Raw genomic sequence first — 27572 nt, forward strand, 5'->3', positions numbered from 1 at the left:
GATAACTGCTTACTTCTGCCTGCGGCTTGCTGAGCACACAGCTCAACAGTCAGTGGAAAGGAGACCTTACTTAAACCGTGTTAAGCCTCTTTTCCACGGGCAGTTGATAGGCAGTGAAATGCCTCTCAGACTCTCACAACTGCTTGCTGCAGCCTCCTAGCAACAGCTCACTGCTGCCTGGTAACTGCTTGCTGAGCAGTGTACACAGTTCAACTGCCCATGGAAAAGAGGCCTTAGGTGCAGGTACACATGTAACACATAATGATACTCCTAGAAAGTGAGTTATGACCTTTACTATGGAGGAGTGCGTGCAAAATATTATTTTAAAGTGAACCTTGAGGTAAGACGTATATGGAGGCTGCCATATTTATTTCCTTTTAAACAATACTAGTTGTCTGACAGCCCTGTCAGACACAAGGATGCAGCTAATATTGTTAGTTCTGACAAAAAAGTCAAACACCTGATCTGCTGCATGCTTGTTGAGGGGGCATGGCTGAAAGTATTAGAGGAACTGGTATTGTTTAACCTCTTGAGGACTGCAGGGCTAAACCCCCCTAGTGACCAGGCAATTTTTAGTTTAAAAGGCCACTGCAGCTTTAAGGCCAAGCTGCAGGGCCGCACAACATAGCACACGAGTGATTCCCCCCCCCTTTTCTCCCCACCAACAGAGCTCTCTGTTGGTGGGGTCTGATCGCTCCCCCCCTGTTTATTTTTTTTTTAATAAATATTTATGTTGCTGCTTTTTTTTCAAAAAACCCTCTTCCTTTAAATCCCCTCCCTCCCTCCGTCCCTCCCTCCCCCCCAGCCGGCCAATCACGCAATCGGCTGTCATAGGCTTCTGCCTATGAGAGCCGATCGCTCTCTTGTCCCCCATGGGGACAGCCGTGTCACACGGCTGTCCCCAGTGCAGCGCTGCTGCTCATCGCAGCGCTGCACGTAGTATATAGACGGCGTGATCGCCGTCTAACAGTCTCCCGAGCGGCAGTAGCCGCTCGGAGACTGAAGGCGGAGCTCCGCCCACCAAGCAGGAGATGCGCGCGCATCCTGCGCGCGATCTCCTGCAAATGCAAGCCCCAGGACTTTCCGCCAATCGGCGTTAGGCGGTCCTGGGGCTGCCGCCGCGGCCACGCCTACTGGCGTGTAGCCGTCGGCAAGTGGTTAACAGGAAATAAATATGGCAGCCTCCATATCCCTCTCACCTCAGGTGCACTTTAATTCTATGTAATCTGCACCTATATTTGGCACTCTGACATAGGTACGCTTGGTCATTCCTTAGAAGTCCCAATGCAAAAGTTGTTTTTTTTGGGACTAATTTTGTTATTCATTAACTTTTAGATGTTCATAATGATAGACACTTAATAGTAATGTGAAATTCTTCTTCTATTCCTCCCTACTGGCCTGGAGTCGTGATCCGTGAGATTCAATGATACAATGGGGAGCAAAGAGCCTCTTTGTAAAGATGAATTTACTATACAAGGTACTAATTCTGTGAGTATTTTCTGTTTTTGTTTGGAAGTGTATGGAAGTACTGTAATTGAATTCTTCATAATGTTTTGGCAATTGTAGAACCTTGTTTTAAATGCACCATTTGAGTATTTTGTGTCATGATTTCCGTTTTTAACTTGAGAAATATTTCTTTTTCCTTCCTGTGGTAATCACTCATGCTTTGAAACCCAAGTATTAGTTTTGAGAAAATATTGTATTCCTAACACAAATCTTTAAAATATACCATCTAAACAGATTCAAGTACAAACTGAGCTCCCCATTTTTACCTGATACAATAAGGCCTCCTTTCCACGGACCGCTGATAGGCAGTGAAATGCCTCTCAAACTCTCTCAACTGCTCACTGCTGCCTAGTAACTGCTTGTTTCTGCATGATAACTGCTTACTTCTGCCTGGTAACTGCTTGCTGAGCACACAGCTCAACAGTTTGTGGAAAGGAGGCTTAAGATCATTGGTTGACTCTCATATAAACCGAGGAGGTGTTTTTCTCCCACCGACACACTGGTTCCCTGTGGCCAACTTACTGGTTTTCCAATGTTCCTGCTGCCAGTGTGGTCCCTGTTGTGCAAGCAGCTTTTGCAGCTACTGGCATTTCTGTGTGGATGTTGAACTCCAGTCCTCAAGGGCTGAGGTCATCATACATTTTTGGCCCAGTTCAAATTAATTGATTGATGGGACTGAATCAGGAATTTGTGGTTCATCACGTAGAACACATGCCTACAATTCTCAGTCCATCCTAATCATATGCATGGATAAAGCAAGATATGATATACAGTGCAGAGTACACACAGCAGAACTTTATCTCCAACCAATTTTCAATTGCTGGTGTCTGCCATTATACAGTGTAGAGTATCAATTTGTTCATTCCACTGAGCCTTCTAAGCAACAATTCATTAACCCAAACTAATATGCAGCAGACGATTAAGCAGAGAGGTTGCTATAGCTACTTCTTCCATGTTCCCAGTCTCCAGACTTCTATCTTCACCCCCAACTGCCTCCTGAGAGCCTTCTGTCTTGACCTCAGTGTCTTCTGCGATTCCACTATGCTTTCAAAGCCTCCATTATTGCTCTGGTCCTGACTGGCTATGAAGACTGGAACCAGAGTGAGGCTGGAGACTCTAGCTGCACAGTGGGGACCCAGAAGACACTGTGGCTGGATATGGAAAGAGAAGAGAAGGCGAAGAAAAGGAGAAAGAGAAGCTGAAGAGCAGAACCAGATAAGAACCAGGCAGTTGGGAACACGAGGATAAGTAATTAAAGCACCGTGTCTCCTGAATTTTCTGTTGTTCGTAATCTGCATATGAGGTAGGAGGAATGAGCAGCTGTGTAACTCGCCAAGTGGACCAGTTGGGGCGGGGTGGACAAGAGAAGATGCTCTGCAATAAGGGGAAAACCACTGGCTGCAGAATTGCTGAGAGTATGGAAGGTAGGGCTCAGTCTCCACCCATTTGCTTAAAGATAAACCAAGATTTGATATGGGGCCATGTTTTTAAAAATCTATGTTTAAGTATATACAGTAAATGCATGACCTGGATTGGGGGGAAATCTGTGTCCTCCCTTTGACATGGTAAATAAGACTGTGACAACCATTTGGATTTTAAAATTGGTCACAGCTTTTATTACCATAACCCACATTTTCTTAAAACACAACAATTTTATTTGAATGTAATTCACATGAAATTTATTTTAAATAATTTCCACACATTATACAGGGGTTGGGCAAAATAACGGAAACTCCTTGAAAATCAACAAAATATATTTCAGTATGGTGTAGGTCCACCTTTTGCAGCAATTACAGCATCAATTCGAGGTATTGATTCATGTAAAGTGTGAATTGTTTGCAAAGGAATTTTAGCCCATTCTTCAGTTAAAACACCCTCCAGTTCTTTTAGAGACGATGGCGGCGGAAATCTACTTCTTACTTGAATCTCTAAAAACGACCATAAATGCTCAATCATGTTGAGGTCTGGGGATTGTGGTGGCCAGATGAGATGCTCAACTTCATTAGAATGTTCCTTGTGCCATTCTTTAACAATTCTAGCTGTATGGATTGGGGCATTATCTTCTTCAAAAGATGGCATTCCCCTCCGGAAACAGTTCTTGAACCATAGGATGAACTTGGTCGCCCAAAATTTCTAAATAGTCTCGGCTGTTAATTCTTCCATGAAGGGAAATCATTGGCCGGGAGAATTTCCAAGAAATAGCACCCCAGATCATTACAGAACCCCCGTCATGTTTTAGGGTTGGGAGAAGGCAGTCTGGATGAAATGCTTCTTTCGGCTGTCTCCAAACATACACTCGGCCAGAGGTCGGAAATAAGGTAAACGATGATTCGTCAGAGAAAATCACATTTTTCCACTGCTCGAGGGACCAATTGTGGTGGTTTCTACACCACTATAAACGCTTTGAAACATTTGTCTTTGAGAGCAGAGGTTTTCTAATTGCAGTTCTGCCATGGAATCCAGATTTGTGCAGCTCCTGACGAACAGTTTTTGTGGAAACTGGGTTCTGCAGCTCTGCAGTGATTTTAGGAGCCGTGGTCTTGCAAGGTTTTCTAACAATTCAATTTGGAGTCTGACGGTCTCTCTCAGACAACTTCGACTTTCGGCCACAACTGTGCTTTGCTGAGGATGTTTTTCCTTCTCTTTCAAAGGCAGTCATCACTTTTGAGACAGTACCTCTTGAAATGCCAAGCATTTGGGCAGTTTCTGTTACAGTCGCGCCTGCCATACGAGTACCAACAATTTGGCCTCTTTGAAAGTCTGAGAGATCTGCCATTTTTATAAATTATATCTGTAAAAAACAATTATTTTAATTAAACATATCAAATAACAAAAATAATAAACAAAAAAAGATTAACGTATGTCAAGTTTTGATGTTTGCCTAAAACATGTGCAAAGATTATGATGCCAAACTGATAGGTGTTTCCATTATTTGATATATATATATATATATATATATATATATATATATATATATATATATATATATATATATATATATATATATATATATATATATATATATATATATACATACACACACACACTGTATTCTAATATGTGTGTGTGTGTGATTGTATATGTATGTGGGTTTATATATTACTTTTTACTAGCTAATATTTCATAGTAAGCTTTTGCTGAATTGCTGATAAGCTATGCACATGTCCATGGACTGCTGGCACAGAGGAAGGGCTGGAACCCACAGGAGCGCTTTTGGCAGCGTTTTGGCAGCACTGCGATACGCTAGCAGTTTGCCAAAACGCTGGGCTAATGTTAATGGATGGGGCAACTTCCACAGGAGCGTTTGCGTTTCCCAGAAACGCAAACGCAGGACCTGCATTTTGGGAGCGTTAGCGCTTCAATGTAAAGTATTGAAACGCTAGCAGAAACGCTCAGCAAAACCTAAACTGAGCGGTTTTGCTAGCGTTTTGCGGTTCAGCACACTGTAACAAAATGAAAAATAATTCACAGGACCAATCAGGATAAAAACGCAAAACGCAAAACGCTAGGCACCCGCTGGGGAAAAAAATACAATGTTGCAAAACACAACCCAAAACGCGCATGAATCCGCTTGCAAACCGCTCAGACAAAACGCTAGCGGTTGCGTTTTGCGTTTGCGGTTTTCAGTGGGTTCCAGGCCTAAGGGTAAGCACGGTTTTCAAATTTGGTTCAACACATACTGTAGTTAGTTTACTATCAATATAAGACAAGACAAATAACATTTACTTGAAGAGCTTGAGCTGCAGCCACTACGTGGGCGGCAGCAGTGTTAGGGAATCCAGCCCAGGACTCCTTACTGAATAGGTTCTGGCTTACTGGAAGAGCAGAAATTAGAACCCAGGTCTCCAGTGCCGTCCATCCACCTTCTGGTCACCCAACCCTACCCACCAGAGCGCTGCATATGGAATCAGGTTTGCCTTCTATGCATACGCTGTAATGTGTGACACCATTCATGGCAGAAAGGAAATAAAAGCAAGGTAAAAAGACAGTGCCCTGTCTAATCTTCAGGTTCTGATGTTTACAAATGTGATTTCAAACCATATACCGGTTGCAGGTTTGTGTTGCTGAATCCGGAGCCATATGTGCTTTATGTAAGATGGGTTTTTATAGACATTTTTGATAAGTGTCAAACCAGCCTTTACTAGAGATGGCCAGAACCTCCAATTTTCGGTTTGCGAACCCACCGCGAAAGTACGGTTCGCGTGAACTTTTGCGAACCGCAATAGACTTCAATGGGGAGGCGAACTTTGAAAACTAGAAAAAATTATGCTGGCCACAAAAGTGATGGAAAAGATGTTTCAAGGGGTCTAACACCCGGAGGGGGGCATGGTGAATTGGGATACACGCCAAAAGTCCCGGGGAAAAATCCGGATTGGACGCAAAGCAGCGTTTTAAGGGCATAAATCACATTGAATGCTAAATTTCAGGCCTAAAGTGCTTTAAAACATTTTGCATGTGTATACATCAATCAGGGAGCGTAATTCGAGTACTGCTTCACACTGACACACCATACTCACTGTGTAACGCACCGCAAACAGCTGTTTGCATAGTGACGGCCGTGCTGGACTAATGCGCACCATGGCGAGATTGCTCTTCCTCACCCAGTGATGTCAGGTAATGTCTGACTACCTTATCAACTTTCAATGGTTCTTTCTCTACCATTGTTAAAGCTTACATTTAAATTACTTTTTCTGCTGGCTGTTCACTGCCTGTAACGTGAATCTGTTATGGAGGGCAAGTTTGCCATTGCGAGTGACCACGGGTAATGGCTGGGATTCAGGATTCGATTCTGGTCCAGAGTGGGAGCCTGAGAACTGGCTACCACCACCGCACATCGAAGGAAGGCAGCAGGCACGCTGTGGGCAAAGGAGCAGGAACGGCTACCACTTATCCAAGGAAGGCAGCAGGCATGGCATGCACGTCCCGAGGTAGTGACCAAAAATAACAATATAGGAGGACTTTCGAGGCCCTGCTGTAGATGACACTGATAGACTGTATTACCTGTAACGAGAATGTTTTATGGAGGGCAAGTCTGCCATTGCGAGTGACCACGGGTAATAGCTAATACAATGTGCAGTCACACAGGTGCAGTTAACAGGTATGCACGGAGTGGTATATCACACTGCGTGCACTCACGTAGGTAGGTGGGTGCACTGAACACAACAGGTAGGTATATACAGTGATGAGGTGGTTGCACTGAACACAACAGGTAGGTATATGCAGTGATGAGGTGGGTTCACTAAACACAACAGGTAGGTATATGCAGTACTGGGTATTACAATGTGCACCTGTCACACACACACACACAGGTAGTCACTGAATGTGCTGGGCCTGGCTGGCAGTGGCACACACACACACTATGAATTAGCAAGGCTGTCTATGCAACAGTGTCAGTGGGACACACAGAAAAAAAAAAAAAGATCACAAGAACAAGATTAGCTCTCAAAAGAGCTGTTGTGGGGTGCTATTTTAGCAATAAGAAATCAGCAAGGAGCAAGTGAACAAGCCTACAAGAGCCTAACTAATCTTTCCCTATGAGAGAGTCTACAGCATCTGTCCCCTCTCTAATTAGTGCAGGACCACGAGTGAATGTAATGGCCGGCGGTGCCTGCCTTTTATAAGGTGGGGGGGGGGGGGGGGGCGTGGCTCCAGGAGGGAGTGTAGTCTGATTGGCTACAATGTGCCTGCTGACTGTGATGTAGAGGGTCAAAGTTGACCCTAATGGTGCATTAGGGGGGGGCGAACCGAACTTCCGGAAAAGTTCACCTTAGATGGCGACTGCGAACCACCGGAAGTTCGTCAGCGAACCGTTCGGGCCATCTCTAGCCTTTACTCCTTTTCCTTAGTGCTGAGAACTTTTTTCTTTGTTGTACTATTTTCATTACTATGTTGACATCCTTGAGTTTTAAGAAAACACAGAAAAATCTTATGTATAAAACATCCTTTACAGGGAACCTAAACTGAGAAAGATATAGATTTTTCCTTTTAGAATAATACCAGCTGCCTGACTGTCCTGCTGATACTGGGTCTCTAATACTTTTAGCCTCAGCCCCTGAACAAGCATGCAGATCAGGTGCTCTGACTGAAGCCAGACTGAATTAGCTGCATACTTGTTTCAGGTGTGTAATTCAGCCACTACTGCACCAAAAGAGATCGGCAGGACTGCAACGCAACTGGTATTGTTTAACTGCTTGGCGACCGTGTCATGCCGATACTGTGTTCCTGTGTCCGAAACCAGGCATCGGGGCAAACCCAGGATTTTTAATGGGGGAATTCCTGAAAGGTCTCCCTCAGCCACGCACCATACAGTGCTCTGTACACACGCTGCTGCTCCGTGCTCTGTACACACGCTGCTGCTCCATCCGACGTTAACTGTGGCAGGAAAAGAAAGGGGGCAGTGCTGTGAGCTGCAGGATACCTGCAGATATTCTGGTGTCTCAGCTTGTGCCTGTCCCCAGACACTGCATCGGCCCTGGTCTGAGGGGGGATTCTGGGCAGCTGTAATCCTCCCCCTGCATTGGCCTATGAGGCACCATAGTAAAAAAAAAATATATATATATATATATATATATATATATATATAGTGGGTGAACGTCAGTTTTGAGCTCACATCTGCATAAAAATGCTATATAAATATGCCCCCCCCCCCCCTTTTTTTTAAACGCCTGTAAGTTGTACTCCTACTAGATAACCTAAACCACACTGCCTCTAGGTAGGAATATTGCCCCCCCCTTCCAGTACTTTAGATTGTAAGGTTGAAAGGGCAGGGCTCTCCTATGGTGGCCACTAACGGTCCAATGTCTATCAAAAAATCGTTCGAGCGTTGAGAAATTCTGATCGGAAGAAAAATTGTTCATTAAGCCATCAACGAACGAATCTTTGCTTATCACAACCAACAAAGAAAATTCATATTTTTTTTTTTTTTTGGTTTGACAAAAAATTCAATCGGACGACTATTTTTATAATCGTTCCTAATCAATTGTGCCCATCAACTGAGGTTATATACAACCACTCAGATCATAATTTCTAATCACGCGAACGATTTTTTGCTAAAAATTGGACTGTTAGTGGCCCCACCTTTAGGGCTGTTTCCACTAGTGCGAACTCTCATGCATTTTCTGCATGTAGATTTGCATTAAAGTTGCATTAAATTACGTGAATATAAGTATTATGTGGACATAGTGGTAGCGAAAACTCATTGGATAAAGACTGTAGACAAGACTGTAAGCAGGCGCAGTTTGTATAGAGGCTGATGTAGATATGCATAACCAATAGAAGTAAATGGGCCTTTTTCCACTTTTCAGGAAAACTGAGTGTTTTGCCGTGCAGGAAAAATCTGCATAGCAGAGTCATCAGAATTCTCACACCGTACACACCGCTTGTGAGTCACATGTAATGTATTTAATAGGAATTCGCATTGCATTTCCACTATGCGAATCTTCCATGCAAATTCGCTTATGTTTTCATGTAAAATCCATATAAAAGCACATAGGCACTGACATGGTTAAAATCGCATACTTACAACAATACACGAAACCGCATGCGAATTTGCATGTAAATTCACAAGCGCATATAAATTCGCATCCACATGCGAATTCATTTATGCGTTTTCCGCAAAGAAATTGCATCGCACTAGTGGAAACGGGCCCTAACCCTTTTGGGTTTTGGAATTTGTTACACATTTATTTATATTCACTTTGTCACTGCATTTTGTACCATTTCTGTATTTTTTACTAACTCTGTATTTTGTTTATTGGTATACACCATTGTCTGTATTATTTTCTACCCCATGTTTGTTTCTCACTTTGTACAGAGCCATGGAGTATGTTAGCACTTTATAAATCAATAATAACCCAAGTACTTTTTCTGCTGCTGTGGTACATATTGCTGCCTTTAGAGGGGGTAGTTGCTTTATGACTGCAGAGACTTCTGGAAGAAAGGGCGGAGCTACAGTAGGTCGGAGAAGCTGTGAGGAGAATTTGCAGGCTTGAGGAGTGTCCCTGGGGAACAGATTCTAGCACTGTGCCTTGTGGTTTCTCATTGGTGGATGAATACAGCTCCTGGACTGGGGTTGTGAGCATCTTGAGAAGCTGCTGGAGATTGTGCAAGTCATGCAGATATCTGGAGCACTATTTCTGCTGAATTATAAAGGTTGTGAAATGAATTCTCCCTTCTCAGCAACACTGGCCTGCGGTTTCTCTACCCACAGAGTGACAGATTACAGGGGACTGGTCCCTGCACCTGACGGTAGGCCTTATTTTTCCAGTCATAAGCCTGTTTGTTGAAAGGAACCTGGAAAGAGAGGGATATGTAGGCCACCATATTTATTTATTTTTTAATCCATACCACTTGCCTGGCAGTTTTGCTGATCTCTGGCTACAGTAGTGTCTGCATCTCACACCTGAAACAAGCATGTGGCTAATCTGCATGCTTGTTCAGGGTTTATGGCTAAAAGCATTAGATGCAGAGGATCAGTAGGACAGCCAGGCAACTGGTATTGTTAAAAAAGTAAAAACTCACTAGCGCCTTTTTCTAAGCGCTCGTGTTTTGAAAAGCTCTTGCTAATGCAAAGCTTAGTAACCAAGGGCGTAGAAATAGGCGGTGCAGAGGTAGCGACCGCATCAGGGCCCACCCTCAACCACAGTATTAGCTGTTTATTGGTTCTATGCTGATAATATTCACTTCTATAGATGATTAGAATAGCAGTGATCCTTAAAGAGAACCTGTAACAAAACAAATTCCCCTGGGGGGTACTCACCTCGGGAGGGGAAAGCCTCAGGGTCCCAATGAGGCTTCCCCCTCCCCTGTAGCTGCAGACAGTCAGCGCTGGCTCCCCCGAAGTGTCCTGCAATCCTCCCTTGACAAGGCTGATAAGCGCTGATTTATTTACCTTTCCTGGCTCCAGCGGGGGCGTTGTTGTGGCTCTCCGCACGGAGATAGCTGATCTCTGTCAGGTCCGCTCTACTGCGCAGGCGCAGGAGACTTGCGCCTGCGCAATAGAGCAGCCCAACAGCGATCATCTATTTCCGCCTATCGCCAGCGGAGTGCCGATACTGCGCCTGCGCTGGAGCTGGGAAGGTAAATATTTACATCCCCACTGTTCGGAGAGCTTTATCGCCGAGGAGGACGGGGGAAGCCTCAATAGGATCCGGAGGGTTCGCCCATCCGAGGTGAGTACTCCCCAGGGGAGTTTTTTTCGTTACAGGTTTTCTTTAACGCACTTTTCCCATCCCCTTCTTGCTCCTCTGACACTCTGGTTGTCCTTGATTAGTTTTGGTGTGGTGTATCAATTGTTATGTATAGAGAGCTTGGGGGGCCCCAATGAAAAACTTGCAGTGGGGCCCACAGCCTCTTAGCTACGTCACTGTTAGTAACATACTGCTAGTGGGTTACATTTGATAAATGATGGTAACCCTTCTACTGATCCCCTGCAGAGGTCCTGTGTCCTGGACACACTGATCCCCCCACTGCGCCACGTGTGTCCTCACTCACGTGGTCGTCCTGTATCTACCAAACCAACCCCCCCCCACCCCGCCCATTATGAGCCCTAAAATGTAATAGGTAAAAACTCAGATAACCATCTGTGAGAACTGTGTAGAGTGTAGACAGAGCATGCACAATTCACAATCATTTTCTGCATGCATGCACTTCCCGACTGAAATGAGACCATTTTGACATTCACAAAATCGCACGCATAAAATTTTACGCATTGATTACCTGCATGCGTAAAAGTCGGTAGTTCCCGCAAAAAAAATCAAAATTCACAAGAAAAAGGGGCACCTTATTTCTGACTTAACTACCGATTTTTTTTTTTTTTTTAATTTTTTTTTTTATCACCTACTAGTACTTGGTGGTATATTTCGCTTCCCATTGACTTAAATGGAGTCTGGAGCATTGAGTACTGTGTTTGCTGAACTTTAATTTTTTTTTGGACAAATTTGTTTATGCCATTTTTTTTTTCTGCATGGCTTCCGTATGTTTACTAAGTAATTACACATGTTTCACACATTTTTTTACGCATTGTATCCGCATGCGGGAAACATGCCGAACATTTTTAGTGAATGTGGAAAAAATGCGAAAAATCATCACTAGAGGTAATATAGCGGTAAAAAATCTCTTACCGCATGTGTGATTGTGAATAGAGCCCAATATCTTAAAGTGAACCTGTAATGTCTGGGGGAAAAAATCACTTATCTAAGGTTTCTGCCAGCCCCCTGCAGCCTCTCTGTGCCCGTTGTCTATGAAGAATCCTCCAGTCTCCCGCTGCGGCTCAGTCTTGTTATCGGCAGTGGGCGCCCTCTGCGCGGCTCTTGTTGAGCGTGTCCACGTTTCCCTCGCTAGGAGCATGAATGAGGATGCGCGTAGTCAGGGCCATGCAGCAGCAGTGGCTGTCGACTTTTAAGTCAGTGGAAACAAAACTAAGCCGCGGCAGGGGACCGGAGGATTGTTCAGAGATGGCACAGGGAGGCTGCAGGGGGCTGGCAGAAGCCCCAGGTAAGGTTTTTTTCCCTGAACATTACAGGCTCCCTATAACCGCATTCAGACTTTGATGATTGAAATGTAAGCCCTGTTTTGGTCCTCTTATCTCTGCCAGGGCGTAGATTTAAATCATCCTGCCGATCTCAACATTCTCTCCCCGCCGCAGATCACTCGCCCTGCCGTCTATATGACGGCAGACCTGTGTGAGCCAGTCAGGAGCCGATTTCATTGGTGCTGGAGTCTGTCATCCCTGTGAGTCAATCCCATTGGCTTACATTGATGGACAGGGTCAGGAGCAAATGAAAGCGGCTCCAGACCGACTCACATCGACGACAGAGAGAGGGACCTGCGGCAATGGAAGACCAGCGGGAGTGGGGGGTATGTGGGGTGATTTGTCGGGAGGCGCTGTTCTTTGGTACCAGCAGTCTCTGGTCCTTAAACCAGAAACAGCAGGAAAAAGTTTGATACTTACCCGGGGATTCCTCCAGCCCCATAAGCAGGTGTGAGTCACTTTTCCTGCCGTTTATGTGTTCCCCAACCCTGTCCTAAAGGCCCACCAACAGTGCATGTCATGTAATTAACTCAGCTGAGACACTAATTACCACACCTGTGCATGTTTGTGGTTTTCTGCAAAACAAATACTGTTGGTGGGCCTTGAGGAAAGGGTTGGGGAACTGTGCTTTAAGGCCTGGAACCCACTACAAAACGCTATAGCTAATCACAATCGCTGGCATTTTGTATGAGCAGTTTGTAAGCGATTTCATGAGCGTTTTAGGGAGCGCTTTTATAAAGTGTATCAATTTGGCAGCGGTTGTGTAGCGATTAGCGTTTTAAAGTCTGATTGGTCCTTTCAATTAATTTTAATTTTGTTACAGTGTGCAGTAACTTCAAAACGCTTGCAAAATCGCTCAGTGAAGGTTTTGATGAACGATTACGCCAGCGATTACATATTTAACATTGAAGCGCTAATGCTCCCAAAATGCTGCATGTCCTGCATTTGTGATTTTTCTATTCGCAATCGCTCCAGTGGAAATTGCCCCATCCATTTACATTAGCTGAGTGTTTTTACAAAACGCTAGCGTTTTCAAACGCTCCCTAAACGCTCAAAAAAATCGCCCTTGTGGGTTTCAGCCCTAAAGGATAGGTCTGAGGAGGCAAAAACCCCCCCAAGATCTCCTTACCTGGGGCTTCCCCAGCCCCTGTCAGTCTATTTCTCCCTTGCCACAACCCCGTTTGCCCCTCTGTTGCAGATGCCCACCTCGCCAGGTCGGCGGTAGCGCACCCGCACAGGCACAGAAGATGCAGACCTAGCGAGGGCAGAGTCTGCAACAGAGGAGACCCCAGGACACCGGAGCTGTGGCAATGGACAGATTGCTAGGGGCTGGAGGAAACCCCATGTAAGTAGATCTTTGTTTTTTGTTTTTTTAAGGGGCCACATACTGCTGGTACAGAAGTGCTTAATAAGCTGCTTTAAATTGTGCTGACATCACCAGTAATATGGACAATGTATGATAAATGTGTAATGTAGAAATAGTACAATCATTTTGTGGTCTCTTAAATAACAACTGTAGTGAGAGGGATATGGAGACTACATATTTATTTCCTTTTAAGCAATACCAGGGCAAGTGTGCGGATATTTTCTCATTCTTTTCTTCTTTAAGCAATACCAGTTACCTGGCAGCCCTGCTGATCTGTTTGGCTGCTGTAGTGTCTGAATCACATCAGAACTATTTAAAAAAACTGACACGCCAGCAATTGATAGTTGCAAAAGATAAATAATGATTCAAATATATAAGGGTTACATACAGATCATATAGTATCAGATACAATGGTGCACAATGTATATGGACAGAATGGAATTATGTTACTCTGCTGCGGGGTCACAAATCAATATACATCCAAGTCATAGCAATGCAATAGCAGCATTGGATATCAGAGAGCCTGAATACAAATTAGCAAAGTAGCTACATAAACACCGTGAACTGTTAAAAAATGCAACCCCGACAGTACAGAGCATATTACCCTGACAGCGCTGTTTCACAAACCCTTCATCAGAGGGTAATGCTGACTTGCTGAGCACACACGCTGAAACCAGTGCAGGAGATATGAGCGCAGCCGGCGCCACCATAGGCCATAATAGGAATTACGGCTGTAGCAGGCACAGGGAGTAGCTCCGCCAGAAGACGGCACTGAAGTTACTTTTAAAACATAATAATTCGGCTTACACCAATTGCTGGAAGCCGAATTATTTCATTCCCCACTATCCATGGCGGCCTGGACGGGGAATAGTATTTAACCACTTAAGGACTGCAGTCATAAAACCCCTTAAGGACCACAGCCTTTTTTTCCATTCAGACCACTGCAGCTTTAACGGTTTATTGCTCGGTCATACAACCTACCACCTAAATGAATTTTACCTCCTTTTCTTGTCACGAATACAGCTTTCTTTTGGTGCTATTTGATTGCTGCTGTGAGTTTTCCTTTTTATTATATTTATCAAAACAGACATGAATTTTGTCAAAAAAATGATTTATTTTTTTTTACTTTCTGTGATAAAATTTGTCAAATAAAGTAAAATTTCTGTATACATTTTTGTCCAAATTTATTGTGCTACATGTCTTTGATAAAAAAAAAACACATTCAGTGTATATTTATTGGTTTGGGTAAAAGTTATAGCGTTTACAAACTATGGTGCAAAAAGTGAATTTTCCATTTTGAAGCATCTCCGACTTTTGTGAACACCTGTCATGTTTCATGAGGTGCTAAAATTCCAGGATAGTATAAATTCCCCCCTCAAATGACCCCATTTTGGAAAGAAGACCTCCCAAAGTATTCACTGAAATGCATGCTGAGTTCATAGAAGATTTTATTTTTTGTCACAAGTTAGCGGAAAATGACACTTTGAGACAAAAAAAAAAAAAAAAAGTTTCCATTTCTGCCAACTTGTGACAAAAAAAAAAAAATGAAATCTGCCACGGACTCACCATGCCCCTCTCTGAATACCTTGAAGTGTCTACTTTCCAAAATGGGGTCATTTGTGGGGTGTGTTTACTGTCCTGGCATTTTGGGGGGTGCTAAATTGTAAGCACCCCTGTAAAGCCTAAAGATGCTCATTGGACTTTGGGCCTCTTAGCGCAGTTAGGCTGCAAAAAAGTGCCATACATGTGGTATTGCCGTACTCAGGAGAAGTAGTATAATGTGTTTTGGAGTGTATTTTTACACATACCCATGCTGGGTGGGAGAAATATCTCTGTAAATGACAATGTTTTAATTTTTTTTACACACAATTGTTCATTTACAGAGAGATTTCTCCTACCCAGCATGGGTATGTGTAAAAATACACCCCAAAACACATTATACTACTTCTCCTGAGTACAGCGATACCACATGTGTGGCACTTTTTTGCACCCTAACTGCGCTAAGGGGCCCAAAGTCCAATGAGTACCTTAGGATTTCACAGGTCGTTTTGAGACATTTGGTTTCAAGACTACGCCTCACGGTTTAGGGCCCCTAAAATGCCAGGGCAGTTTAGGAACCCCACAAGTGACCCCATTTTAGAAAGACAACACCACAAGGTATTCTATTAGGAGTATGGTGAGTTCATAGAAGATTTTATTTTTGTCACAAGTTAGCGGAAATTGACACTTTGTGAAAAAACCCAATAAAGATCAATTTCCGCTAACTTGTGACAAAAAATAAAATCTTCTATGAACTCACCATACCCCTAAAGGAATACCTTGGGGTGTCTTCTTTTTAGGGGCCCAAAACCGTGAGGAGTAGTCTGGAAACCAAATGCCTCAAAATGACTGTTCAGGGGTATAAGCATCCGCAAATTTTGATGACGTGGTCTATGAGGGGGCGAATTTTGTGGCACCGTAAGCAGGGTGGCGTCTTAGATGACAGATTGTATTGGGCCTGATCTGATGGATAGGAGTGCTAGGGGGGTGACAGGAGGTGATTGATGGGTCTCAGGGGGTGGTTAGAGGGGAAAATAGATGCAATCAATGCACTGGGGAGGGGATCGGAAGGGGGTCTGAGGGGGATCTGAGGGTTTGGCCAAGTGATCAGGAGCCCACACGGGGCAAATTAGGGCCTGATCTGATGAGTAGGTGTGCTAGGGGGTGACAGGAGGTGACAGGAGGTGATTGATGGGTGTCTCAAGGTGTGATTAGAGGGGGGAATAGATGCAAGCAATGCACTGGCAATGTGATCAGGGCTGGGGTCTGAGGGTGTGGGCGGGTGATTCTGTGCCCTAGGGGCAGATAGGGGTCTGATCTGATGGGTAGCAGTGACAGGGGGTGATTGATGGGTAATTAGTGGGTGTTTAGAGGAGAGAACAGATGTAAACCATGCACTTGGGAGGTGATCTGACGGCGGGTTTGCAGGCGATCTGGTGGTGTGGGTGGCTGATCAGATTGCCCGCAAGGGGCAGTTTAGGGGCTGATTGATGGGTGGCAGTGACGGGGCGATTGGGTGATTGACAGGTGATCAGTGGGTTATTACACGGAAGAACAGATGTAAATAATGCACTGGCGAATTGATAAGGGGGGGGTTTGAGGGCAATCTGAGCGTGTGGGCGGTTGATTGGGTGCCCGCAAGGGGCAGATTAGGGTCTAATCTGATGGGTAACAGTGACAGGTGGTGACAGGGGGTGATTGATGGGTAATTAGTGGGTGTTTAGAGGAGAGAACAGATGTAAACAGTGCACTTGGGAGGTGATCTGACGGCGGGTTTGCGGGCGATCTGATGGTGTGGGTGGGTGATCAGATTGCCCGCAAGGGGCAGGTTAGGGGCTGATTGATGGGTGGCAGTGACAGGGGGTGATTGATGGGTGATTGACAGGTGATCAGTGGGTTTTTACAGGGGGGATAGATGCATACAGTACACAGGGGGGGGGGCTATCTGGGGAGAATCTGAGGGGTGGGGGGGTGATCAGGAGTCCTCAGGGGGCAGTTAGGACCTAAAATAAAAAAAAATAGCGTTGACAGATAGTGACAGGGAGTGATTGATTGGTAAATAGGGCAGTGATTGGGTGCAAACAGTGGTAAGGGGGGGGGGGGGCAGGATCAGTGTGTTTGGTGCAGACTAGGGTGGCTGCAGCTTGCCCTGGTGGTCCCTCGGACACTGGGACCACCAGGGCAGGAGGCAGCCTGTATAATACACTTTGTATACATTACAAAGTGTATTATACACTTTGTATGCGGCGATCGTGGGGTTAACAACCCGCCGGCGCTTCCGAATGGCCGGCGGGTTGTCGTCTCGGGTGGGCGGAGCCTATTGCCGGCGGATGCGCGCACATCACTGTGCGCGATCCCCGGCCCGGAAGAGACCCAGGACCCGACGCCAATCTGCGTTATGTGGTCCTGGGCATGCCACTTTGCTGCCGCCAATACACAGTGGGCGGTCGGCAAGTGGTTAATACAGCCGGGACTTGTCTCCAGCGCCGTTATCTCTCGTACGCATGCTGAGAGCTCCTTTATGGTGCTGCATAATGCTGTGGCCTTTGCAGCTTTAAATATCCCCCCCTAAACATGCATGGGACACCCACACTGGACACCAGGGCTGGACCTACTGACATCAATTGCGGCATAGCATCACTTCCAGTTCTGGCTGCTTCCGAGCAGAGTGGCCAGTCATGCGGGGAAGTACTGCAATTGTGCAGATTGGGGCACCAGACCAGGAAAACATAGGAAACTATCAACTAATGCCTAAAAAGCAAGTGAACAAAGCAGTTGTCAGTAATAATAAGGCCTTTACAACCTGGCTTATGGACTGAGCACTCATTAGGTAGCAAATGTATACATACTGTGTCAAAAGTGAGATGTGCATATGTCTTTAATTAAAATTGAATCACATCAGAAACATGCATATTCAGCTAATCTTGTCAGATCTGACACAAATGTCAGAAACACCTGATCTGCTGCATGCTTCAGGGTGTATGGCTAAAAGTATTCGAGGCAGAGGATCAGCAGGACAGCCATGCAACTGGTATTGCTGAAAAGGAAATAAATATGGCAGCCTCCATATACCTCCAACTACAGTTGTCATTTAAGGGCTTGTTCAGTGAAAAGTTGCATTGCTTCATGACATCGCCCCATCTCCTGTGACTGCCTCTGTTTCCTCATTCTTCTTCCTCATTGGCACCCCACCTGGTTGCTGGTGTATAGCGCACTCACGCGCCCCACGATAACTACGCCTGCAACCATGTGAGGTGCCAATGAGGAAGAAGAGTGCGGACACTGGTGATGCTGTGATACAGGTAAAGTATTATTGCACGGGCATCGGGGGCCCTCTAACATTTGGTGGGGATATGAGATTTTCCATTATGACCGATACATGTCACCAATTTCCTCCTGAAATTGGTCAAATCGTTGATCAGTCATGCTCTTGGTGGCATAGATTTGTATCTGATTCAGGGCTAGTTCAGTGGTCAGTTGTGTTGCAGAATAATTTTGCATGTCAGCTCTCTGTCCGTACGTTTCTATGGGCCGGTTCACAGTACTGCACTGTAACTGATCACATTATTCGAACTCGCTACATGCAGCCTATGAATTAACGTCTGTCCAGTCTCCTTTGCCAGGCCACACATGATTGGCTTTGACTGGCCAGATTACCTGTGTGTGTGTGTGTGTGTGGTGGAAGGGGGGGGTTAGAAGGCAATGGAGTGGCTGGAGAGAGGGGCAATTCAGCCTACGCACCTCAAGGGGCTAAAGGAAGCCTCAGGTACGTGTAATTCTAGCCATTATCGTCATCTCAGGATCCCTTTTTGAAAGAGAAACGGAAATGAGCCATTAAAATTTTTTTTTAAAAAGTCATACAAACCTGGGGCTTCCTCCAGCCAGATGGCTTGATCTCTCCTTCGCTGCCATCCTCCACCTCCTGGATCTTCTGTTATCACACTGCACATGCGCCAACTGCCCGAAGTTACTGAGACTGATAACACAAGATCCAGGAGGAAGAGGATGGTGGCAAGAGAGCGATCAGGACAAAGGTGGCTTTAGGAAGCCCCAAGAATGTGTGAATTTTTTTTTTTAGTTATTTTTATGGCTCAGGTTTTGTGAATTAACTGTGAATTAACGTTTGCTTTAATTATGGTTTGAGGTAATTATGAACTATGAAGGCTGAATTTGTAGATGTGTATCTGTCCATTAATTTTTGATAAGGATTTAAGAGCCTTCTCCTTAGTTAGCCATCTATGCTTGCTCATGTTTGCTCATACTGTGGGAAAAATACAAAGCATCTGTTACTATATCATCTGTACAAGAGTGGGTCACTGTTTTAGGAAACGTGTCACATGCTCAGTATGGTTGGTTGGCAATGTAGGGCAGATAGTGTGTGTGTGTGTGTGTGTGTGTAAAATCTAATCTCCAAGAACTCTGTGCTTCATCTGCTCTCAGCTGCATAATCAGCTTTTCGTCAGCAACCTGGATAAATTCCATGCACTTATTTGCTGTAACCTCCACACAGAAATAAATACTGTATCAAAATGTTTAATCCTCTGTTCTTGTAGTTGGGCATGTGATGGTGCAGAATGTGTTCATTACCTGTTACATAACAGAAAACTGAGGAAAAAATGTCTGGTATGGACGGGGAGACCAGAGGCAGCTTTGATGTTTTAAAATATAGAAACTTATAATCAGGGGTATTTCTAGCCTTTTTGTCACTCCAGGCAAGAGGTAATGTGTCACCCCCCCCCCCCCAGAGGGCAGAAGGAAGCACAGTGGGACAGAGAGAGACACAGAGGGACGCACACTAAGCCGGACCATCCGTAGGGCAACTTAGGCAGGTGCCTAGGGCCAGGCGAGAGTCTAGGGGCCTACTTTACGGTAATCCCCAACAAATCTTGCTAAAAAGCTAGGCAGCCATCAAGTGTGGGCCCTAAAGTCGTTGCTTGCCCAAGGCACCATTTCACTTGAATCCATCTCTAGATGCGGGGGGGGGGGGGGGCAAAGGTGGCACAGGGAGACAGGAAGCACAGGGGAACTGAAGGTGGCACAGGGAGACAGGAGGCACATGGGGACGGCAGGCAGTACAAACACCTGTGGGGTGTGGCTTGATTCAAGGTTGGGGCCTAATCAGGGGCATGGTGCCCCACAGGACCAATGTCATTCCAGGCAGTGGCCTGTATTGTCTTTGCCTAAAAATGCCCCTGCTTATAATACAACCAGAAAAAGGTGAATTTTTCCAGCAAGATGGTGACTTTATTGGCAAGCTAGATTTAAGCTCCACACACATGTATGAGGACCGTTGCGCAGCAGGGATCAGGACGCGATGCCTTTAGCGACAGTTCCCTGCTGGCTTTACAGATACATTGCAAACCTGTAGGCTAGAAACCCGTTCTGTTGCTATGGAGGGTGCAGAAGGGCGCAGGAGGGCAGCCGGAGCAGGCAGTGTGAGGGAGAAACCAACACTAGCAAGCACCTGGCTGGGGAATGGGAGAATTCATTGCCTGCAGCTGCTTTTGGAAAATAGGCTTTGCTGATCATCAAAGTTCACCGTGAGAGGTTCAGTTACGGCAACGAAAGCTTCAAAATCCAAGAGTGTGCAGGAAGGGCTAGGATCGTCTCCTCCTAGACGAGTCAGGTGTAGAGTGTGTTACCACCAGTGGAAAGCTTGATGTATATTGGCAGCAGATGTGTATGAGTGCTCTGTCCACTTCTTTTAGGGCGCGTTTCCACTTAAGCGGAACCCGCCGCGAATCCGCAGAGTTTCCCCGCAGGCGAATAGTGCGGGGAAACTCTGCCATAGGGTGCAATGGTAACGCCGGCCGAATCGCTACCGCTAGCGATTCGGCCGGCCTTTCCATCCGAATCGGTTAGGGACGCTGCGTATCCCATAGCCGTGCATGGCACGGCTGATGGGATTCGTCTGCTTTCCCCGCAGACCCGGAAGAGCTGGCATGCGTCTCGTAGACGCGCGCTGCTCAAGTGGAAATGCGCCCTTAATCTTATTACTGTCCTGTCTCTCAGTCTAGCCACTTTTTACTGCACTATGGATAATATTCAGCCCAGCCTATGAGTTGCAATGAATGGATTGTCTACCAGAGATGGTCATTGAGATGTTATTATTTCTAACTTGCATGCAAATTGTATGCATCTTTAAACCGGGCCAATCCAAGTCATTAGGAAGTGCATTTGACTGGCTGAATTCCAAGCCGCATGCTAGTTGGACTTATTTGGAACCACCTCTACTCAGGGCTCTGGAGTTGGAGTTGAGGAGTCTGAGCAATTTTGGGTACCTGGAGTCGGTGGTTTCATCAGCGGAGGAGTCTGAGTTGGATGATTTTTCTACCGACTCCACAGTCCAGCCTCTGTCTATCAGCACAATCTACAGCACAGCACCCTCTGGGTGCCAGAGGGGTTGACACTGCAATATGTAAACAAACACTATGCCATCTGCTATCAGCATTTGGCCATTGGAACCTGCCTGTGCAGATGGGTAGGAGCAGAAACGAGGGACGATTAGGTGGTTGATATGGTACTATAGCTGTGTAATTTTTAAATGCACTTTTCTTTTAAACATTTTTATCAGTTAAAGCCTCATTTGACACAAAAATAGCATTTGCTATCCTGCTTTTACTATAAGATGGTGTATTGCTCAATTCGAGCAAAAGAGACATGGCTAAAATGAATAACTCTGGTATTGTGGTTACTACATTGAGATTCAGCTTGTGATGGCAGGTGACTTGCCCACTGTAAAAGATTTCCTCTCCCTTATTTACTTTCTGAAATGTATTACAGGCAGCAACATCTTTAGCACTGGTAGGTGATTTCTCGGAATGTTTGTTTACTGAGTATTCTAAGGTCAGTAGAAAAAAATATTGGGTTCCCAGAATGCTCTGTGTCTAAGGGCCCTTTTTCACTAGAGGCGATTGCGATGCTGAATCGCAAATCGATAGTGATTTTTAAATCGCTACAGTTTGCCTAATAACATAGGAATCACGGTAGGTAATTTCAACTACCGAGATTCGTATTTTACTTAAGCGCGAACGTGCTGCGGAACGATTTTTGCCGCGATTTTGCTGTGCAGTGCATTGCATAGCAAAATCACAATCGCTGGGAAAATGTGGAACTTTGCTGAGTGATTGCTAATGGAAAAGGACCCTAAGGGGGGGAGGGGTCGCTAAGCCTCAGTGGGAGCCCAGGGCTACACACCAATATGAAGCGATATATGTTTCAGATGCTGAAACCGGATAGTTATCCTAGAAGTGGGTATCTTGAATAATTTACTTCATTCTACTATGTGTTGTTATGGTTCCACTTTTAGTTAGTGTCATTGAACATGGATGATTTTAGATACCAATACATTATATACCAATATATAAAACAACATATTCTGTACAGCGCTGCAGAAGATGTTGGCGCTATATAAATACTAAATAATAATATACAGTGGGTTGCACAAGTATTCGGCCCCCTTGAAGTTTTCCACATTTTGTCACATTACTGCCACAAACATGCATCCATTTTATTGGAATTCCACGTGAAAGACCAATACAAAGTGGTGTACATGTGAGAAGTGGATCGAAAATCATACATCATTCCAAACATTTTACAAATAAATAACTGCAAAGTGGGGTGTGCGTAATTATTCAGCCCCTGAGTCAATACTTTGTAGAACCACCTTTTGCTGCAATTACAGCTGCCAGTCTTTTAGGGTATGTCTCTACCAGCTTTGCACATCTAGAGACTGAGCTCCAGCTCAGTCAGATTAGTTGGACAGCGTTTGTGAACAACAGTTTTCAGATCTTGCCACAGATTCTCGAGTGGATTTAGATCTGAACTTTGACTGGGCCATTCTAACACATAGATATGTTTTGTTTTAAAGCATTCCATTGTTGCCCTGGCTTTATGTTTAGGGTCATTGTCCTGCTGGAAGGTGAACCTCCGCCCCAGTCTCAAGTCTTTTGCAGTCTCCAAGAGGTTTTCTTCCAAGTTTGCCCTGTATTTGGCTCCATCCATCTTCCCATCAACTCTGACCAGCTTCCCTGTCCCTGCTGAAGAGATGCACCCCCCGAGCATGATGCTGCCACCACCATATTTGACAGTGGGGATGGTGTGTTCAGAGTGATGTGCAGTGTTAGTTTTTTGCCACACATAGCGTTTTGCATTTTGGCCAAAAAGTTTCATTTTGGTCTCATCTGACCAGAGCACCTTCTACATGGTTGCTGTGTCCCCCACATGGCTTGTGGCAAACTGCAAACGGGACTTCTTATGCTTTCTGTTAACAATGTCTTTCTTCTTGCCACTCTTCCATAAAGGCCAACTTTGTACAGTGCATGACTAATAGTTGTCCTATAGAGAGATTCCCCCTCCTGAGCTGTAGATCTCTGCAGCTCGTCCAGAGTCACCATGGGCCTTTTGACTGCATTTCTGATCAGCACTCTCCTTGTTCGGCCTGTGAGTTTAGGTGGATGGCCTTGTCTTGGTAGGTTTACAGTTGTACCATACTCCTTCCATTTCTGAATGATCGCTTGAACAGTGCTCCTTGGGATGTTCAAGGCTTTGGAAATCTTTTGGTAGCCTAAGCCTGCTTTAAATTTCTCAATAACTTGATCCCTGACCTGTCTTGGACCTGTCTTGTGTGTTCTTTGGACTTCACAGTGTTGTTGCTCCCAATATTCTCTTAGACAACCTCTGAGGCCCTCACAAAGCAGCTGTATTTGTACTGACATTAGATTACACACAGGTGCACTCTATTTAGTCATTAGCACTCATCAGGCAATGTCTATAGGCAATTGACTGCACTCAGATCAAAGGGGGCCGAATAATTATGCACACACCACTTTGCAGTTATTTATTTGTAAAAAAATGTTTGGAATCATGTATGATTTTCGTTCCACTTCTCACGTGTACACCACTTTGTGTTGATCTTTCATGTGGAATCTCACAAGTGTGTGTATGAAGAGGAAGTGGTTAACATTTTGTCTGTTTCTGTGACGGAGAGGGTTGTAATTGGCCAGCCAGATGCCAGTACGGGTTAAGTCATCATTACATCATCGGGCTTTCTTGGCTTTTAAAAGAGGAGTAAAAGGAATGTGAAGAGAAGAGGTTCCTTCTGTTTCTCTGGGTTTTGTAGTTGCTGTAATTGACCACTTGTACCTTTTTTTTTTTTTTTTTTTTTTTCTGATGAAGAACATCCTTGGAGGGGATTTGCTGAATGTGTTCTATTCATTGTTAGAGAAATGATTGTCATGCACAGACTGTTTGCACAGTCGAAGCGAGATATTCATCATTTTTTTAGAACAGCCTTATCACTTCTGACACTGAATTGAAAGAAGGTTTTATTAACTATGTGAATTCTGTAAACCGATTCCTGTGGCAAGTCTGTGCAAAAGTTTGTACCTAATAATATTGCAGAAGAATCTTAGTGACAGGAGTGGTCACACTTTTTCGGCTCGCGAGCTACTTTGAAATTTGCTGCGACCAAGAGATCTACCAGTACTGATAGCTAAGTATAGGTGCCCAGTGCAGGTAGCTGAGTATAGGTGCCCAGTACAGATAGATAAATATAGGTTTCACTTAACTCCCTTCAGCTCCAGTGTGGTGTCTGCTTCCCGGTCTCCCCTTCTTCATCTGCGGCTCCTTCTCCTTCCTTCCTGGACAAGACAGTGGGCGTTTGGTCCGGCAGGCGGCAAATGTGGCCGTGTCTCATCAGATTCTACTGCCGCTGCTCGCGACTAATCAGGGAAGGGATGGAGAGGGTAGATGCGTGGCTGAAGGGAGAGACCCTTCCCTTCAGTCGTGCATCTCCCTTCCTCATCCCTTCCCTGATTGAAGGCGAGCAGCGCCAGCAGCCAAATGTGATTGGACGCGGCCACGATCTACCCATCAGTCGGTTTGCAATCTACTGGTAGATTGCGATCGACCTATTGGGCACCCCGGCTTAGTAACATTTTCCTCTAAGTCAAAGTATCTACATTATTCCTTGCAATCTTTTCAACACCCACCCCCCTCCCCCCACTTATTCTTTCAACCTCCCTGGTGGTGGTAACCCCGAACTGAGCTCGGGGTAGGAAAAAATTGCCCAGAACTGCAATCTCGAGCTCAGCTCGGGGTTGTGAATTATCTGGCTTTTCTGCTGTTTTGGAGTTCTGCATGCTATCTGCACTGCACAGCGGGACTCCAGCCTCTCTCCCCGACTGTCAACAGCTTTCTCCGGCCGCCGGGATCCCCATATCCCCGCTCTTCTTCAAGGGTTCCGGGGGCCAATCAGATTAGCAGAGCGGCGGTGCGGCGTGACATCTGAGGGGGGAGTGCTGGAAATTTAAAATCCCTTAAAGGTGATTGGCCCATTTTTTTGCATGTATTGGATACAAATGTGTCAAATACATTTGTATCCAATGCATTTTTGCCATTTGGTTCCCTGCTGCTTCTGAGCAAGTGCTTGTGTGATCTGCCTTATTGCTGGATTACCTGTTTAACCACTTGAGGACCACAGTCTTTCTACCCCTTAAGGACCAGGCACTTTTTTTCCATTCAGACCACTGCAGCTTTCACGGTTTATTGCTCGCTCATACAACCTACCACCTAAATGAATTTTGGCTCCTTTTCTTGTCACTAATAAAGCTTTCTTTTGGTGCTATTTGATTGCTCCTGCGATTTTTACTTTTTATTATATTCATCAAAAAAGACATGAATTTTGGCAAAAAAATGATTTTTTTAACTTTCTGTGCTGACATTTTTCAAATAAAGTAAAATTTCTGTATACATGCAGCGCGAAAAATGTGGACAAACATGTTTTTGATAAAAAAAACCCCGTTCAGTGTATATTTATTGGTTTGGGTAAAAGTTATAGCGTTTACAAACTATGGTGCAAAAAGTGAATTTTCCCATTTTCAAGCATCTATGACTTTTCTGACCCCCTGTCATGTTTCATGAGGGGCTAGAATTCCAGGATAGTATAAATACCCCCCAAATGACCCCATTTTGGAAAGAAGACATCCCAAAGTATTCACTGAGAGGCATAGTGAGTTCATAGAAGATATTATTTTTTGTCACAAGTAAGCGGAAAATGACACTTTGTGACAAAAAAAAAAAAAAAAAAAAGGTTTCCATTTCTGCTAACTTGCGACAAAAAAAAAATGAAATCTGCCACGGACTCACTATGCCCCTCTCTGAATACCTTGAAGTGTCTACTTTTCAAAATGGGGTCATTTGTGGGGTGTGTTCACTGTCCTGGCATTTTGTGGGGTGCTAAATTGTAAGCACCCCTGTAAAGCCTAAAGGTGCTCATTGGACTTTGGACCCCTTAGCGCAGTTAGGCTGCAAAAAAGTGCCACACATGTGGTATTGCCATACTCAGTAGAAGTACTATAATGTGTTTTGGGGTGTATTTTTACACATACCCATGCTGGGTGGGAGAAATATCTCTGTGAATGACAATGTTTTCATTTTTTTTACACACAATTGTCCATTTACAGAGTTATTTCTCCCACCCAGCATGGGTATGTGTAAAAATACACCACAAAACACATTATACTACTTATCCTGAGTACGGCGATACCACATGTGTGGCACTTTTTTTGCACCCTAACTGCGCTAAAGGGCCCAAAGTCCAATGAGTACCTTTAGGATTTCACAGGTCATTTTGCGACATTTGGTTTCAAGACTACTCCTCATGGTTTAGGGCCCCTAAAATGCCAGGGCAGTATAGGAACCCCACAAATGACCCCATTTTAGAAAGAAGACACCCCAAGGTATTCCGTTAGGAGTATGGTGAGTTCATAGAAGATTTTATTTTTTGTCACAAGTTAGCGGAACATGACACTTTGTGAAAAAAACAATTAAAATCAATTTCCGCTAACTTGTGACAAAAAAATAAAAACTTCTATGAACTCACCATACTCCTAACGGAATACCTTTGGGTGTCTTCTTTCTAAAATGGGGTCATTTGTGGGGTTCCTATACTGCCCTGGCATTTTAGGGGCCCTAAACCATGAGGAGTAGTCTGGAAATCAAATTCCGCAAAATGACCTGTGAAATCCTAAAGGTACTCATTGGACTTTGGGCCCTTTAGCGCAGTTAGGGTGCAAAAAAGTGCCACACATGTGGTATCGCCGTACTCAGGATAAGTAGTATAATGTGTTTTGGGGTGTATTTTTACACATACCCATGCTGGGTGGGAGAAATAACTCTGTAAATGGACAATTGTGTGTAAAAAAAATGAAAACATTGTCATTCACAGAGATATTTCTCCCACCCAGCATGGGTATGTGTAAAAATACACCCCAAAACACATTATACTACTTCTCCCGAGTACGGCAATACCACATGTGTGGCACTTTTTTGCACCCTAACTGCGCTAAAGGGCCCAAAGTCCAATGAGTACCTTTAGGATTTCACAGGTCATTTTTGTTTCAAGACTACTCCTCACGGTTTAGGGCCCCTAAAATGCCAGGGCAGTATAGGAACCCCACTAATGACCCCATTTTACAAAGACACCCAAAGGTATTCCGTTAGGAGTATGGTGAGTTCATAGAAGATTTTATTTTTTGCCACAAGTTAGCGGAAATTGATTTGAATTGTTTTTCTTCACAAAGTGTCATATTCCGCTAACTTGTGACAAAAAATAAAATCTTCTATGAC

The 27572-nt window shown here is 44.7% G+C and overlaps 1 protein-coding gene across 11 annotated transcripts in view; it reads left to right on the top strand.

The window, feature by feature from the left end:
- Positions 1-1399: 1399 nt before the first annotated feature.
- Positions 1400-27572, top strand: part of RYR3 (ryanodine receptor 3) — a 1134733-nt gene continuing 1108560 nt past the window's right edge. For 9 of the 11 annotated variants that reach the window (XM_068253930.1, XM_068253931.1, XM_068253933.1 and 6 more), the window contains exon 1: positions 1445-1488. In XM_068253930.1, the coding sequence (XP_068110031.1) occupies positions 1460-1488 (29 nt within the window). In that variant the 5' untranslated portion in view covers positions 1445-1459. Of the gene's footprint in view, positions 1489-27572 lie in introns of all 11 variants that reach the window. The other 2 variants (XM_068253938.1, XM_068253939.1) reach the window with 2 other exon arrangements.

Source organism: Hyperolius riggenbachi, chromosome 9 (genome assembly GCF_040937935.1).
Source record: "Hyperolius riggenbachi isolate aHypRig1 chromosome 9, aHypRig1.pri, whole genome shotgun sequence".
Classification (NCBI taxonomy): Eukaryota; Metazoa; Chordata; class Amphibia; order Anura; family Hyperoliidae; genus Hyperolius; species Hyperolius riggenbachi.